Here is a 14,315-nt window from a genome sequence, read left to right as displayed (position 1 = left end):
CTATAGAAGCACCACCGTGGAAAAGACAAAGATGGTACTGGGTCAGTCACTATAAAAAAAGCTGTGGCTAAAAAAAGAAAGGAAAAGATCTGCAATGGTAATAATCAAAAACAGCTCCACAATAAATAGTGAATAGCGTTTAATTTTTTTAAAATGATCAAAGATGTTGGCTGTGCTAGTGCTGTTGATGATGATGATGATGATGATGGTCTGTTTGGTTGTATTATCGTTATAAATAAAAGTAAGAAAAAGAGAAAACGAAGAACAACGCGGAATGAGTGGACAGGGGATGACAAGATTACTGTACATCTACTTGCTACATCAAATAAAAAGGGAGATAGAAAAAAAAAGATCCGATGACGATGGGCGTAAAAAAAAGAGACTCTTTTCTCGGATATTACCCGTAAGGATAAGCCGAGAAGAATCTGCTGTCAATCGCTGGTGGATATAAATGGCTAATCCGAGAGTAGCTTATTTGGGTCATGAAAACAAAATGCTGGAATGAATGAACTGGAAGGGGTGGGGGTGGGTGTGGGTGTGTTGTGCTGTGCAATTGAAAGAGAAAGGAATGGGACCTCCGGGGTCGATAAAAAGCATTTTTGATATGAAATGAATGGGGTGTGGATGAAGGGGTGGGGGGGTGTGCTATAAGATTGTCTCAAAAGGACGGGTATGTATGAAAGAATAATGAAAGCAGTAGAGCTAAAAAAAATTAACACGCACAAATCGGCGGAGAAGAAGCCCACCAGTTCTCGGTATGCGTTCCGACCCGTTTCTTCTTTGAAGGCCGCTCGAGCTCCTCGGTCGACATGCGCATCTCGACGAACCACGTTTCGTTGTGCCACTGCTGTTTGTTGCGAAGCGTCGACGATCTCTTTGCTTTTTGTAGCAATCCCGTGAAAGCGTGAATAGCGTGCGATAGACTGCGTCGTGATGAAGAGCGGCGGCATCCTGTCGACTTCCAAGACTCGCCTGCCATCATCATCATCCTATCTGTGCCGGGTACAATGTGGCTCTTGTTGTTGCTGTTGCTGTTGCTACTGCCGCTGCTGCCAGACTCTTTGTTCTTGCGCGACGACAATGATGGATTGGAGAAGCAGCGACGAGGAATACCACGCATAGATGATGATGACTTTTTACTGCTGCCCGTAAATGATTTTGTCAAGCGTAACGATGTTGAGGCAGTAGGTTCTGCAAAGACTTGGGCATATCTGCTTCTGTTGGACGAGTTGCTGGTGGTGGTAGTACCAGCAGAAACTGCAGCCGCAGCAGTGAAAAGGTGTTCAAGTGACTCGAGGCGGGGTAGGTCGGGAAGACAGAGAACGCGGGTTTCCATCCGCTTGGACTGTGGGTCGAAGCTGGACAGCTTCATTATGCCTTGATCGAACTGGAGGTCGGGTGCCATTGAGCGGGTTTAAATGAGAGGAAAGGGAAAAAAGTGGTTGAGTGAGTGTTAAGTGAGTGTGAGTGTGAGAGAGAGAGTTGGGAGATAAAGAAAAGGAAGCTGCAAAGATATAAACAAAAGAAAGAAAACAAGCTATGTGCTTTTAAACTATCCGAACAAAAACAAAAAAGAGAAAAAAAAAAAAAAAAGTCAGCTCATTGACATGGCAAGCCCATGCATGATCCCCTCTTGATGTTGCACGTGCGTCATATGAAATGGACTTCTCCCCCCCCCCTCGACCTCTCCTGATGCCCGGGCAAGTGCATGACCTCTCAAGAGCACAAGAGGACGAATTAAATAAAAAGAGCGGTACAACTCCTTGACCAGTGCGCGTTGGTCAATGTGGTTTATAATATGGGCAGTGTGTGTGTGTATATATAATGTATGTATACATATACTGTGTACATGCTATCATATTCGATGCATTGGCACTATTTGACCCCGTTGTCCTGGTAACTGAGATCATCTGTTCTTCCTCTTGATCTTGCTCTTCTCTTCTCCAAGCCCCCCTTCTCGGTTGGCATGACAACAGCCGATTGTCTTTGTTGTAGTGGGGTGAATCGGTGTAAATAAAGGACGATTCGTTCTAGCCAGGCAACCCTGCGTCCGAGGCAGTGGATGAAGAGCCTTAGTCTCTCTCTATAATAGAAAGCAAATGTTTAATCGTCCTTGAGGAATGTCCCTTTTTTTTTCCAACATAATTCAATATATGCATTTACCCCGGTGACATGTTCGTGCAGGGACCCCAGCCAGCATATGGTAATCATGTACAATAGAACCCACTCCACTCCACACCACACTCCCTCCTTCTCTCGCTTTCGCTCGATTCTCTCTTAGATGTCTCCTATGTTAGAAAAAAGTAAAATAGATACCATGCTTTTTTGTTCCTTTCTATTAATATTTTTATAATTAATTTTACAGAATGTGCTCTCAATCTTTTTATCGTCTAGGACGGGGCTTGACCACGAACTGGTTAGGTGTCTTTCTGGTTTTTCCACCCTTTGCCAGGACACCCCAAGGCGATCGTGGATGCTTGTTACCCTTGGATTTACCACGACCACCACCGTGAGGATGGTCCGTCGAGTTCATGGCCACACCACGAACTGTTGGGCGGATACCCATCCATCTGGAACGACCGGCCTTGCCGAGCGTTTCGTGCTGATGGTCAGGATTGCTTACCGCGCCGATCGTGGCGCACGCATCCACAGGGACTAACCGAACCTCACCACTCGACAGACGAACCTGTGCATATCCCGTCTCGCCCGTCTGAATCAACTGTGCGTAACCACCTGCTGCGCGTGCCATGACCGCAGGGCCATTGCGCTTCAGGCCAATGTTGTGGATGATTGTGCCCACAGGGACCATCTTGAGCGGCATACAGTTACCAGGATCGATCGAAGCTGTGCGTGTGATACCGTGCTCGTCTAATGTGCTGTTGTCTTTTCTGCTGCTGCGTTGTGCACCTTCGGCTCGATAGCTCATCACCTTGTCTCCTGGCTTCACGCCCTGTGGAGCAACAATATAGCTCAGACTGCCGTTTTCTTCGTGTCGCAACAGGGCAATCCATGCGCTTCGTCCGGGGTCGTGTTCTAAACGAACTACCGTTTGCTGACCTGACTCGGCTCGTTGCCAATCGATTATACGAATACGTCGCTTGTGTCCACCACCGCGATGTCGAATAGTAATGCGACCTGAGTTGTTACGACCGCCCGTGCTTCGTTTGGCAACCGTCAATCGTCGAACAGATTTGCCCTTGTAAAGGTGGTCACGTGGTACGCGCTTTAACCAACGTTTACCGGGAGTCGTGGGCTTATATGTTTTGAACTGTTGGGAAGGCGTCGCTGATGCTTGTGTATCGGCAGCTACGTTTCCCTGTGTGCTGAATCCGCTAACGTATGACGACTCTTCTTTGGTGACCTTGCTGCTGAATGAACGGAATCCCCATCGACCTGCTACAGTTTTGTTGGCAACGACTTGTTGACGTGCAACATTGCATGCATTATAACCGATTCTTTGCTGCAGCAAACGGACACCCGCAAGACGCAACATTTGTGTTATTATGTTTTTTTTTTGGCTTTTCCCAAGGTCAAGGTTCCGACTGACCGCCCGTTCATTAGAAAGCAAAAACAACAGAGCGGTCACACATCTGCCACCTCCAATTGCCCATTTTTGTAGTCCGATGATCTCAAGTGCTACCTGTCAAGCATTCCCCGCCACTCTACAAGCGGATTCTAAGGAGGGCAAGCAGCTTCAATTTGACAAGAATTGGCAGTAGTGATTGCCATCAAGTTCTAAAGAGAAGTTTCGGGACATTAATGAAGGAGGAACGTAAGCAGCATTAAAGACTGTTGCCTCCAAAACCCGTTGTCTCATCGTATATATACACTATTCTAACAACAAGTATTACATGTATTGAAACTTCCAGATTATCTCTTCATAAGTAATATGCATTACAATAGACGTATATTTTCTAGCAAAATACTCTCTCATATGATAAGGTTATTTTTATATGTGCGCTTATAGTAAGTGTAGTCGGTGGTGCGACCGTGTCTTTTCTCTGAAAACTATTGTTATCGATGTGGCCACCGCAGCCAGATAATCGTACCTTTTAAACCGATCGGAATGAACAATTTTGGGTACAGATATACGCCAATGGGCAATAATCAGAATTAAGCATACAATACGGCTTTGTGCATCGAAAGAATGTCCTTTTAGAAAAAAAATTTTCCATATGCTGGGCGTTCTACAATCTGTTTGGGATCAACAAAAAAAAACTCTACATGTACCTTATGTAACGCGCATACTGTAGCGTTACCGGTCGTATGGCACGTAAAAGTTCTAAAAATATATTTTACCTTCGCCGCCAATGACTCCTTCTTTCCTCTCCCTCTCATTCGCTCGTGACGTTACAATGTATAGTACATACTATAACATTTATTGTTACATATTTTCCGATAAGATTGTGCGAAGGTTCTTCTGTCGTTCCAATTAGAACAAGCTTATATACACGAACATGTACTGCTGGATTGGAAAAAAAACAAAAGAAAAGCCGCTTCGTATATATCTTTATTGAGATGACACCTACATAGATGCCTGAGTTCCGCTTTGCTAAAAGATCAATTCCTGAATACATCCTTTACACGTAAAAGTATTACTGATCGATATAATACACTATATGTTATATATAAATATATTGCCAATATGCTGAATAATGGGAAGTTCACTGCTCTACATATTTAAGATTGCCGAATTCATTCTAAAAACTCATCCTTATGAAAGCTTAGAATACTTTTAAGTATGTAGTGTTTAGTAAAGGAAGCTCGTTATACTATGTACTGATGACAAAGGTATCTCAAAAGACGTACAGAAATTGTACAGAAATATCACATTATTGTGCAGCTCATCTTAGCCACCACACCCACCGACATATAAGCAGTTAAAATAATCATGCATCTCGAGCCAATAGTACATACTCGATGGCTTGAACGTCAGCTATCCCTTCATCCCCATCGTATCGTGAGCATGAAAATATAAACACGCTCTGCAATCAAAAGTATATATATTCGCCATATCATTTGATAGCTAGCTACTATGCTTCACTTCATTATTATGTTAATATTTTAAAGTATCAAGCGAAGTATAGGTTTTTTTATAGAGCTTGCCCTTTGATGAAGGAATATTTCAAACAAAGATTACTCCTACTACTATAACATTATTGATTTGACGAGATAATAAATTTATGTAGCAAAAGATAGTGAAACGAGCAGCTTGAACTGATTGCACTTATGAAGCTGAAAAGATAAACACAGTGCTTTAACCAACAGATTAAAAAGTCTTACTTTTCTCAAGTTGGCTCGAGTATATGATGAAATGATGTACTGCAGTAGACCTTCGTTAATTTCATGGCGCGGATCTTTGAATATTTTATGTGAAATTAATGAGGGTAGAAAGTTAGCGAGAACAGCTTGCACTAGTACTCCCTGCTATTCTTGTTTGTTCGATAACTCCAACAACTTGAAAATAGCGAGGGCTGAGAGTTAACGGGTTTGAAATTAAGAGAGTCGACTTTACGGCTTTTTTGTACTCTAAAAAGTGCAACTCTGGGCGTTTCGTTTGATACATGCTGGGCTTGTAGGAGGCTACACATTTGAGGGCTTCACTGTAAGGTGCGGATAGGATCAGGACAAGAAAAGACAGAGTGTACACGAAGCTTTGACGAAAGACCAAGGTGTTAGGTGCTTTTAATAAGAGCAGGGCAAGAAAAGAAGGGACCCGGAAGGTAAGAATCCAGATGATGAGGAAGAAGCAAGATATGATAACCGAGACTTTCACGAAAGACCAGACACCAAGGTGTTAGGTTTTCAGTAAGAGCAAGGCAAGAAAAGAAGGGACCCGGAAGGTAAAAAATCAGATGATGTGGAGAAGCAAGATATGGTAACTGATAAATGTTTAACTATGTCATAATGATCACATCATAGGTCGTGGTGTGTTTATGGCATCAAAGCGAAGTTACTTTTGCCACCACTAAACATCATCTGAAATTTGTGCTTTTGTCTTTTTTTATTTTGATCATAACTCGAAAACATGCTCGAACCTGAAGTACCATATGACGCAGACAATGATGTTGAAGAAGACGATGACTGGCGCGACCGCCAAATCGCAAGCAACGCTGCTGCTGCCCTTCGTATTCAAGAACAACAATGGGGCAGCGACGATGGAGCCCCCAATGTGCAAGGTGGTACTGGCGGTAATGAATGCTATGCAGCACCACCACCTATAACTGAATCTCAAGAGCAAATGCCCGCAGACTGCTGGATGTTGCCACCTGAATGCACCTTAGTCGATGTATTAGGCAAAAACAGATTCAAATTGGACGAAATTTGCTCTGAAACGAGTACGTCCTTGAACTACAACGAGGCCAAAAATCAAGTTGACATTTGGGGCGATCGCGAGTCTGTCAACCGCGCAAAGCTTTTGTTGGATTTGATTGTGCAGCGCCTGCACCGAAGAGACGAACCAGTACGCCGCAAGACTAAAAAATGGGGCAAGCCTGAGCGTGAACTGACGGAAAAGGAACGTAAGCGGGCAGGACGGAAACAGCTCAAGGAAGAAGAAGAACGAGCGTTCCAAGGTTATCCAAATCGTCCACTCTCATACAACGCGATAGTGCCCTTTCCGAACAAGAACATTCCTATGAATCAAGTATTTGGGGTGAAGGAAGAGTTCTTGAACCAACTCAGAGCAGACTGCAAATGCTTTATGAAGTACAATGAAAATACCAATGCTATCAGTGTCACGGGCGAGAACGCGGATAAAGTCAACGAGGCTGCAGCACGTATGCGAAATTTATATCTCAAGAACGCCCGCTCGCCGCACTATGCCACACTGCGTTCGTTCAAGCAACCCAAGACAAACATGAGGGTCAAGTACCGTAATCTGCCTCAAGGTTTTATCACGCCGCGGTATGCCCCACCTGACAAAGAGGAACACATTCTTGCAAACAACCGACTTTTGGAAAGCATGGTCACTGGTGTGGTGGCGCGTATCCCGGATAGCCCAAATCTGGTTGGCTTGGACAATGAAGACAACGATGACAACGCAAAGAGCGATTTTTCAGATGAAATGCAACAGTTGGACGCAAAGAACGAGAAAAAAATGACCGGCGCGCTCGAAATGGGTCTGGAGAGTATACGGTTAAACCAAGAAAAGATAAGAATGAAGATCAGAATCGGCCAAATCGTACTTACGGACTATCCGAAGCGTCAGGGTAACATCACGCTCGAGGACCTTGCGATCAAGATTTTCCCGCATCGCAAGTTTAAAAGTGTCTTGGCGCCCTGCATTGGACGCAGCGAAGGAGAGCTCCACCCATTGTTCGAGTGGCTCACTTCAAACTGTATCAAGTTTACTGATTCTCCGCGCACGTCTTATACCATCGAGGCGGACCAATATCCGCAGTTCTTACCACGACCATCCGCTTATGCACGCCGTGAACAGCAGACGGCTTCCATGGAACAGGACAAGTGGCGAACAATCATCATGGCAGACTTTACTAGCGACCGACGGGTTGGTTTATGGGATTTGATTGCCGAAGGCCAAGATATTGTCACTATCAGCATCATGGATTTGGAAAGTTATTACTCGTGGGAACTCAAGCTACAGACCGCAAAACGGTTCAGCTCGTTTAACAACAGAGATACACCCCACAGCCAGTTTGTGGAATCTTTAATGCTCGATCCAGAAACCAATCGACTCATTCTGGTGCCCAATGCACGTGACTACGAGCCACACTTGATCACGCAAAAGACCAAATGGGTGTATGCTTTGGACGGTTGGATTATCGAAGTCTGTTCTGACGAGGTCTGGGATATCCATCGTTTGGGTCTGTCGAAGGACCGTCTTGATTTGCCTGTCAATTTGTCTCGTTTCGACCCGCATCGTGTTATTTTCAAGTTTTCGATTTACCACGAGAAATGGGTTACCCGCTTTGCCGAGAACTTGTCGTTGCAGGTCGGTGAGGCGCCTAACTGGACTCCTGTGCAGTTCTTGGCCAACGGCGATGAGAATATGCACGAGATCATCAATTTTGCACGAGAAATGACAACCATGCTGAGCGAGGAGGTTAAGCCCTTCTACGAGTCTCATGCTCTTTGAAAAGAAAACCCATATCCCGAAACGTCAAGTATCTTTGACCCAATTTGGTCGCCTTCAAATGCACTTGCAAAATTCAAAGGCATGTGAGGCTTTACTGACTCTTGTTCTCCCTCTTGCGTATAAAAAATGGATCTCTGGTTCCAATCATCCTTTTGCTTATGAAAAAAACATATGTAGTAATTAGTTTTCAATTCTCCATGATAGCAATAAAAGTATAAAAATTACTTGTAGCCCCTACTTGTCTTTTTCTGGTTTTTGACGCTTGTGTGTATGACATATAACAATCATTCTCGGCACAGTTTATCCGAGTTAAGCAAGGTTAGTGTATGTCTATACTTTGTCCTAACTTCTCTATTGGTGTTGCTCGTGTTGTTAACCGCGTATACCAGATGTGACGATGTCGATCCAAGCGTTATTACACATTCTGTTTCCCTTTTGATTGACTGTTGACTCAATACAGTAAAATGTCTAGCAGTAATACTCTGAGTGATAAGACGACATTGTCGATACATAAGACATTATTGTAGCGGGCACAGTTTTCATCAACAAGGGAGCTCGGAGAAGATGAAGCAGGCAGAAGTGGAATAACAGAAGAACAGAGAGGTTTTGTTTCAACAGTTGTTTTATTTGAAGTTGCTTCTGATGATAGGGAGCTATTGTTCTGATTGCGTTACTGCAGAACTAGCAGTGACAGTAGCGGCTTTTCTTCTGGTGGTAGTTTCTAATATTATAACATGAAAAGGAGCATCACATTAATAAATGTATTCTTCTTCGACCCGAGCAACCGTAGTACATACCTTCGCCTTTATGAATCACTTTGACGCGTTTTTTGCCTTTATCGACAGTAGGTGTACTTTTGTTTTCTGTCTCTTTCGGTCGTTGTACTTCTGAGGGTGATAAAACTGTTGCGCGCGCATAAATTTTGATTCGTTTCGATGGCTTTTGCGCAGCTGTATATCGCAAAACAGCGAAAATGAGAATGCAACTGTTAGCAAGCATTTGTCTTCGTAGCAGTGGAAGGAAATAATACCGCTGTTTAATTTTTCGAGCTCATATATGCATGTATGACTATACTTGCCTGATGTGTCTGTGCTATCGTGAGCGCGCTTTTTTACAGCAGACAGTGATGATGGTGCTTTTGTTTCTTGTTTTTGTTTTTCTGATGATAGAAACACTGTTGTAGGGGCAACAAGAGTCATCATCAACGACATTAGCAACGCATGGTGACATTTTTTTGCCAGCCAAGGTAACTCCCGCACTTACTTTTAAAGAGTTTGGGTCGCTTGCTTCCTGCAAGAGTACGTTTATTCTTCTGTTGCTGCTCTTCTTGTTCTGGAAAAAAGGAAAGCTATCGTCTTCTTTGTCGTCTTTGTGCGCTTTACTAGTCTTTGACTGGATGTACATTCTAATGTTTCTAGAATGAGAGTATGACTGTTAACGTATACGTTTATTTGATGTACAATAGTGATAAAAGAAAACCAGGTGTGGTTTACTTCTCTGATTTACCTGAATTTGTATTATCTGGCTCATCAGTGATATCCTCTCGGGAGCGCTTTTTCAAGATAGATTTTAATTGTATCATATTGTTGTTGCTGCTGTTCTTTCTTCTTGTATTTTTAATCGTGTAGCAGTATCAGTAGGAGCATCAGTAGCAGCACCAGCAGCGGTAGCAGTAGCAGTAGTGATATTTGATGTCGGTGGCAAGGCTGATGATGTGTCTATTATGCATCAACCGCAATGTTGGCATCCTATACTGTGATATTTAGACTCGCATACAATCTCTTAAATCGTACCGTGGTCGATTGTATCAATCTGTTCAATGACGATTGCAGTACAGTCGAGCCCCGTTAACGTCAACCCTCAGGGTACTAGCAAAAGTGTTGATCATATCGAGGGTTGACGACCACGGGGGGTAGAGAATAGGCAAAGTCTTAACTGCTAAATTTGAAAGGGTACCAGCGAATCGGTTGACGCTATCGGGGGTTGACGTTATCGAGGTTGACTGCAGGTGCATGCTCGTGCACTATTTGATCCGGCTTTGACAATTCCTTGGTGCTGCAGAATGTTTGATTCTGCATTTTCTTCAAAGTTTAAACGACGATCGTAAGTAGGTTAGTTGCTAAATAAAACATAAATAAAAACAAGCCAAGTCTATGGGTCGCGCTGTTTTTGTCAATATCGAACAGTACCTGTGGCAAAGATCGTTCACGATTCCTGAGCTGATCGTGTCTATCAGATTCATCACTGACAACTGACTTTTTTTGATCTTCCATTGGGGAAAAGACTGAAGGCAGTCCTTTAAAAAGGAATTGAATTCTAATTTCGTAGATGCTGCTCTCAGAAATGATCGCATTATAGTTGTTGTTCTCGATGGATGAATGAGAGGACAAAAGAAAGGTAAACAGCTCAAGGTGAGTAGGTTATCATATTTAAAGCGCGCGCGCCGGGAGTCGAATGATCTGCATGATGGTGCTACTGCGCAGCAACCCTGCTGCCAGCCAGAGCTGTTCTAATCCGACAAACCTTCCTGAGCAAACATGTCCCTTAAAACGCAGTAATCAAGCCGTCGTAATATTTAGAACTAAAACATTCTCGTCTACTGCGTAGAAAATTGGGGCAGTTTGCTAGGTTTCGCTGTATCGTTGACAACGGTAGCATCATTAGCTAGTATATAGACGACCTAGCTTAGCAACAATGCTATGCGCGTTTCGGACCGAGATGAATGCGTGGAAAGTCTGTACAATGTCTAAAAGCTCATAACTTTATAGAGCATAAATCCGTTATGTATTTGCCTTATTATTACGAATACTACAGCATGGAGAAAGCAGTCGACGATGTAAAGTGTGTCTTTTGTTAACAAGCTACAAATGTGTCTCGTTGAATGACTAGCTAAGAGCTTTATCGGTTAAGGTGTATTACTGAGCGTATAAAGTAAAGTTTCGCGTTATCTTCATTTCCATGCTCCAAAAATAAATTTTGCTTGCCTATAGTTGTGACAGAAGCGTAAGTATATATTAAACTACTTACCTTTTTCGTTTTGACACTCTACTGACCCATACCCAAACTCTTCCTCGTTCCTTTACTACGTACCAGAAATCGACACAACAAATTGTTAAAGCATGGAAGACGTGGTTCTCATCGATCGGTCACAAGAATTAACCCACGAGGTCTTCTGCCAAATCGTGAATGTACCAAGATGAACCGTTCCTGGCGCGACACACTCCTGGACCAATCATCAATGTGGACCGAGATCAGCTATCTCGACAAGTATGCTACCAAGGCTCTATTCAATATTCTATTCTCCATTAACTATTATATTCGATGTTTGGGCCATGGGTTTAGCCATCGAAGGATAAAAAAATTAACACATGTCGTTTTGGATATCACGTTTTCTCGACTCGAATCTTCGCACGTTAATGTCGTAACAGGTACGTCAAATGTTTTCCGTAGTCATTGTTTCTTTAGCTCAGGGCCAGATCTATCTCTATAAGTCATCGATTGTTGCTCAACATTGACATCATTGTCATTGTTACTTATGCGACAGCAGCATCCCAACAAGGTCAAGAAACGGGCCAACTACCAGTCTCATCGCCAGACATATCGCAGGTAAGAAAAAGACAATGCAGTTTGTTTAAGCAGGCGCTGTATTTGTTACTAATATCTTTGCTAACTGATGACATATGTGTGCTGGTAAAATAATAAATGTCTTTGTCCACAATATGTGTAAGACTTGAAGGAATGCTGAACAAACTCAAGGTCAGGCTCAGCCAATATGACCCTTGTCCTCGTGTCAGAATCTCGTTGCACTGCGGTACTCAAAAGGCCATAGCAGCATCAACCATTCTGCGTTCCCCCAAATTGACAGATTTGTTCTTCCATACTGTACCATGTAGACAAAGCCTTCTCTTCTGTCGTGCACACAACTGTCGCAACAGTTTTGCTCGTACGCTCACCGCATCTTCATATCTGAAACCGGATGCTTGTCACTCGATTCATTCGATGTTATTTCAGCAAACTTAAACAACGATCAACTTTCCAGTCGTTAACGCACTAACTGCCTGATGTTTGGCCCTCCTATGATCATTAAAAGTGATATTGTGAAGAAAAAAGGATATTTCATCACAGCAGCAAACACAAGAGCAATTTACCAGCAATGAAATATACTCATCATGGGCGACCTTCTTTATCAGCAGCAGCATACACTCGGGATAGAGGATGGTGTTCGATCGGAAGCAGCATAAACTTGGATGGAGGGCTTTACCAGCAACAGCACTTGGGGATGGCGAACGGTACTTTAGACTGCTTGTGTCATTTATGCGTCAGCATCAGGACTTTCTCACAACGCTGTGCTTTACCTCATACCTCGATGAACACTGTGACATGCTCAATGTCGGACGGGCAGCATCAGTACAGCTTCCAACCATGCCTAGCAACTTACGCATCGCCAATAATTCAGCGTGTGACTTTTGGTATGTACTGTACGCATTTTGCCACGAAATCGTGCGGGTCTGCCTGAACCTAGCTGTTTTGGAGCTTGAACACGACACTATTATGATATACAGGATAGTTATGGACAGTTTTACTGGAGTTATCCTACAAGTGAACAATATAAGTCAATCGAAGATTACACCTCGATGCTGGCGTCAATCATATAAAATGAATTTCCTTTTCTGGTAACATAAATCAGGTAGTGTCGCGCCACCCTCTACCACACGTAAATCAAGTGTATAACCACTGCTAGTTGTATTGGGTTATGGTGTCGATATATTTTGCGCAATTCAAAGATTCAAAGCAAAGTACACTACATATCAAAATCTTATTTTTCGCAAACTGCTAGTACGGGGGTATTCATGAGAAAGAAAAAAGGTTGAGAATTGCCAAATTGAAAATAGAGAGACAGCAGAGCCAAGTCATTGTTATCCTCATCAGCTTAAACGCTTGGTGGCTGCTATTGTTCTTGAACTTGTTTCTGGGTCTTGGCCCAGCGTAAGCCACAAGCATTGCAGAGTCTAATAGGAAAGAGAGCAGGTCATTTAGTATACAAAGCGAGCATAGTCTTTGCTTCAACCAACTGCATGCGTGTACCCTTACGTTTTTGGTCCCATGGGTCCCTTTCTCCATTCAGGAGCATCGGTGGTGCCACAGCCAGTGCAGATACGCAGTCGTGGTTCAACCTCGACACGTTTCTTTTGCGAAAAGTAAAAGATATGATATGTGAGTTGACGTGCTTGACTTAAAAGCACTAATAATAGGCTCTTTCTTCCTCTTTACCTTCTTGCTCTTTCGCTGAGGCTCTTCGGAAGCAACTTCTTTATCCACAGGGCCCACCACGGTGGGGAGTTCAGCCCTGCTTTCGGGCGAAACGTTCAGCAGCTCGCCTTCAATACCCATCGAGATACCGCGGGATCGTTCACCAATCTCATAATGCAGACCAGTGAACAGGGACAATGTCTCTGAGATATCGTACGAGGTGATGATACCAGGTGTGTAGACGTACGGTGCCGTCGCATCTGCTCGCTCAAGTAGTTGCTGGCTCTGTTGTTGCTGCTGCTGCTGCTGCAGTTCTCCATCTTCGCCTTCATCATCGTCAAGCTCGTCCTCCGCCTCCAGTTCATGCAGCTTCTGCTTCAAAGCCTCGTTCTCCATCTTGAGCTCCAAAAAGGCTTCCATGGTACGCGTAGCGGTCACGGGGATCACTCGTGTAGTGCCAAAAAAGCACTTTCTGTAAAAGTGACCTGTCATTTCAACCATTTTGAACTTGCCGTCCTTGCCTTGTAAACGAAAGACACCCTTGAATGGCTCCATGGTGTCCTTGCAAATTCGAAAGTCCCGAGTGAACGAATCGACATCGTCGACATGAATGAATTCGGTGACTCGATGATTGGTCAGTTCGAGTGGCTCGTAGCCGAGGCATTCACTCGAGGCAGGCGAACAATAGAGAACGGTGTAGTCGGGCGTAATGACCAAAACCAAATCTCGCAACTCGTCCAGAATGCTTTGAGACCAGTTCTTGCGTCGAGTAAACTCGGGCGCCTTGATAACTTGTGGGACTTCACTAGGTGCGATTGCGTTCAGCATTACTAGGCTTGATGACACCTGTAGCAGAATATGTGTGTGTGTGTGTGTGTGTGTGTGAAGAAAAAGAGTTTCGAAAAAGAAAAAGAAAAATACTATTTCTTATAGGCTTTCGGTTTTGAAACTAGGCCTGTGAGATAAA

At 43.6% G+C, this 14,315-nt stretch overlaps 6 protein-coding genes across 6 annotated transcripts; 2 read left to right on the top strand and 4 right to left on the bottom strand.

Moving 5' to 3' along the window:
* Positions 1–510: 510 nt before the first annotated feature.
* BDB00DRAFT_463304 (uncharacterized protein) lies at positions 511–1,894 on the bottom strand. The gene has a single exon (XM_053117473.1). It carries the CDS (start codon positions 1,403–1,405, stop codon positions 713–715), a length of 693 nt encoding a protein of 230 aa, XP_052978217.1. The 5' UTR covers positions 1,406–1,894; the 3' UTR covers positions 511–712.
* On the bottom strand, positions 1,895–3,980 carry BDB00DRAFT_463303 (translation protein SH3-like domain-containing protein). Its single transcript, XM_053117472.1, has one exon. The coding sequence runs from the start codon at positions 3,491–3,493 to the stop codon at positions 2,384–2,386; it is 1,110 nt and encodes a 369-aa protein (XP_052978216.1). The 5' UTR covers positions 3,494–3,980; the 3' UTR covers positions 1,895–2,383.
* A 2,261-nt stretch (positions 3,981–6,241) lies between these two features.
* BDB00DRAFT_766158 (uncharacterized protein) lies at positions 6,242–8,098 on the top strand (the record flags this gene model as incomplete). Its single annotated transcript, XM_053119572.1, has 1 exon — positions 6,242–8,098. One exon carries the CDS (start codon positions 6,242–6,244, stop codon positions 8,096–8,098), a length of 1,857 nt encoding a protein of 618 aa, XP_052978215.1.
* A 653-nt stretch (positions 8,099–8,751) lies between these two features.
* BDB00DRAFT_873784 (uncharacterized protein) lies at positions 8,752–9,097 on the bottom strand (the record flags this gene model as incomplete). Its single annotated transcript, XM_053127142.1, has 2 exons — positions 8,752–8,819; positions 8,896–9,097. 2 exons carry the CDS (start codon positions 9,095–9,097, stop codon positions 8,752–8,754), a joined length of 270 nt encoding a protein of 89 aa, XP_052978214.1.
* Positions 9,098–11,294: 2,197 nt separating this feature from the next.
* On the top strand, positions 11,295–12,753 carry BDB00DRAFT_873783 (uncharacterized protein; the record flags this gene model as incomplete). The annotated part of the gene is made up of 4 exons (XM_053127141.1): positions 11,295–11,526; positions 11,643–11,704; positions 12,422–12,567; positions 12,666–12,753. 4 exons carry the CDS (start codon positions 11,295–11,297, stop codon positions 12,751–12,753), a joined length of 528 nt encoding a protein of 175 aa, XP_052978213.1.
* A 293-nt stretch (positions 12,754–13,046) lies between these two features.
* On the bottom strand, positions 13,047–14,176 carry BDB00DRAFT_883618 (uncharacterized protein; the record flags this gene model as incomplete). The annotated part of the gene is made up of 3 exons (XM_053128251.1): positions 13,047–13,107; positions 13,190–13,284; positions 13,370–14,176. The coding sequence occupies 3 exons, from the start codon at positions 14,174–14,176 to the stop codon at positions 13,047–13,049; spliced, it is 963 nt and encodes a 320-aa protein (XP_052978212.1).
* Positions 14,177–14,315: the final 139 nt, after the last annotated feature.

The sequence above is a fragment of the Zychaea mexicana genome (assembly GCF_025766255.1).
Source record: "Zychaea mexicana strain RSA 1403 chromosome Unknown BDB00scaffold_52, whole genome shotgun sequence".
Lineage (NCBI taxonomy): Eukaryota > Fungi > Mucoromycota > Mucoromycetes > Mucorales > Lichtheimiaceae > Zychaea > Zychaea mexicana.
This window is presented reverse-complemented; position numbering and strand designations above follow the sequence as displayed.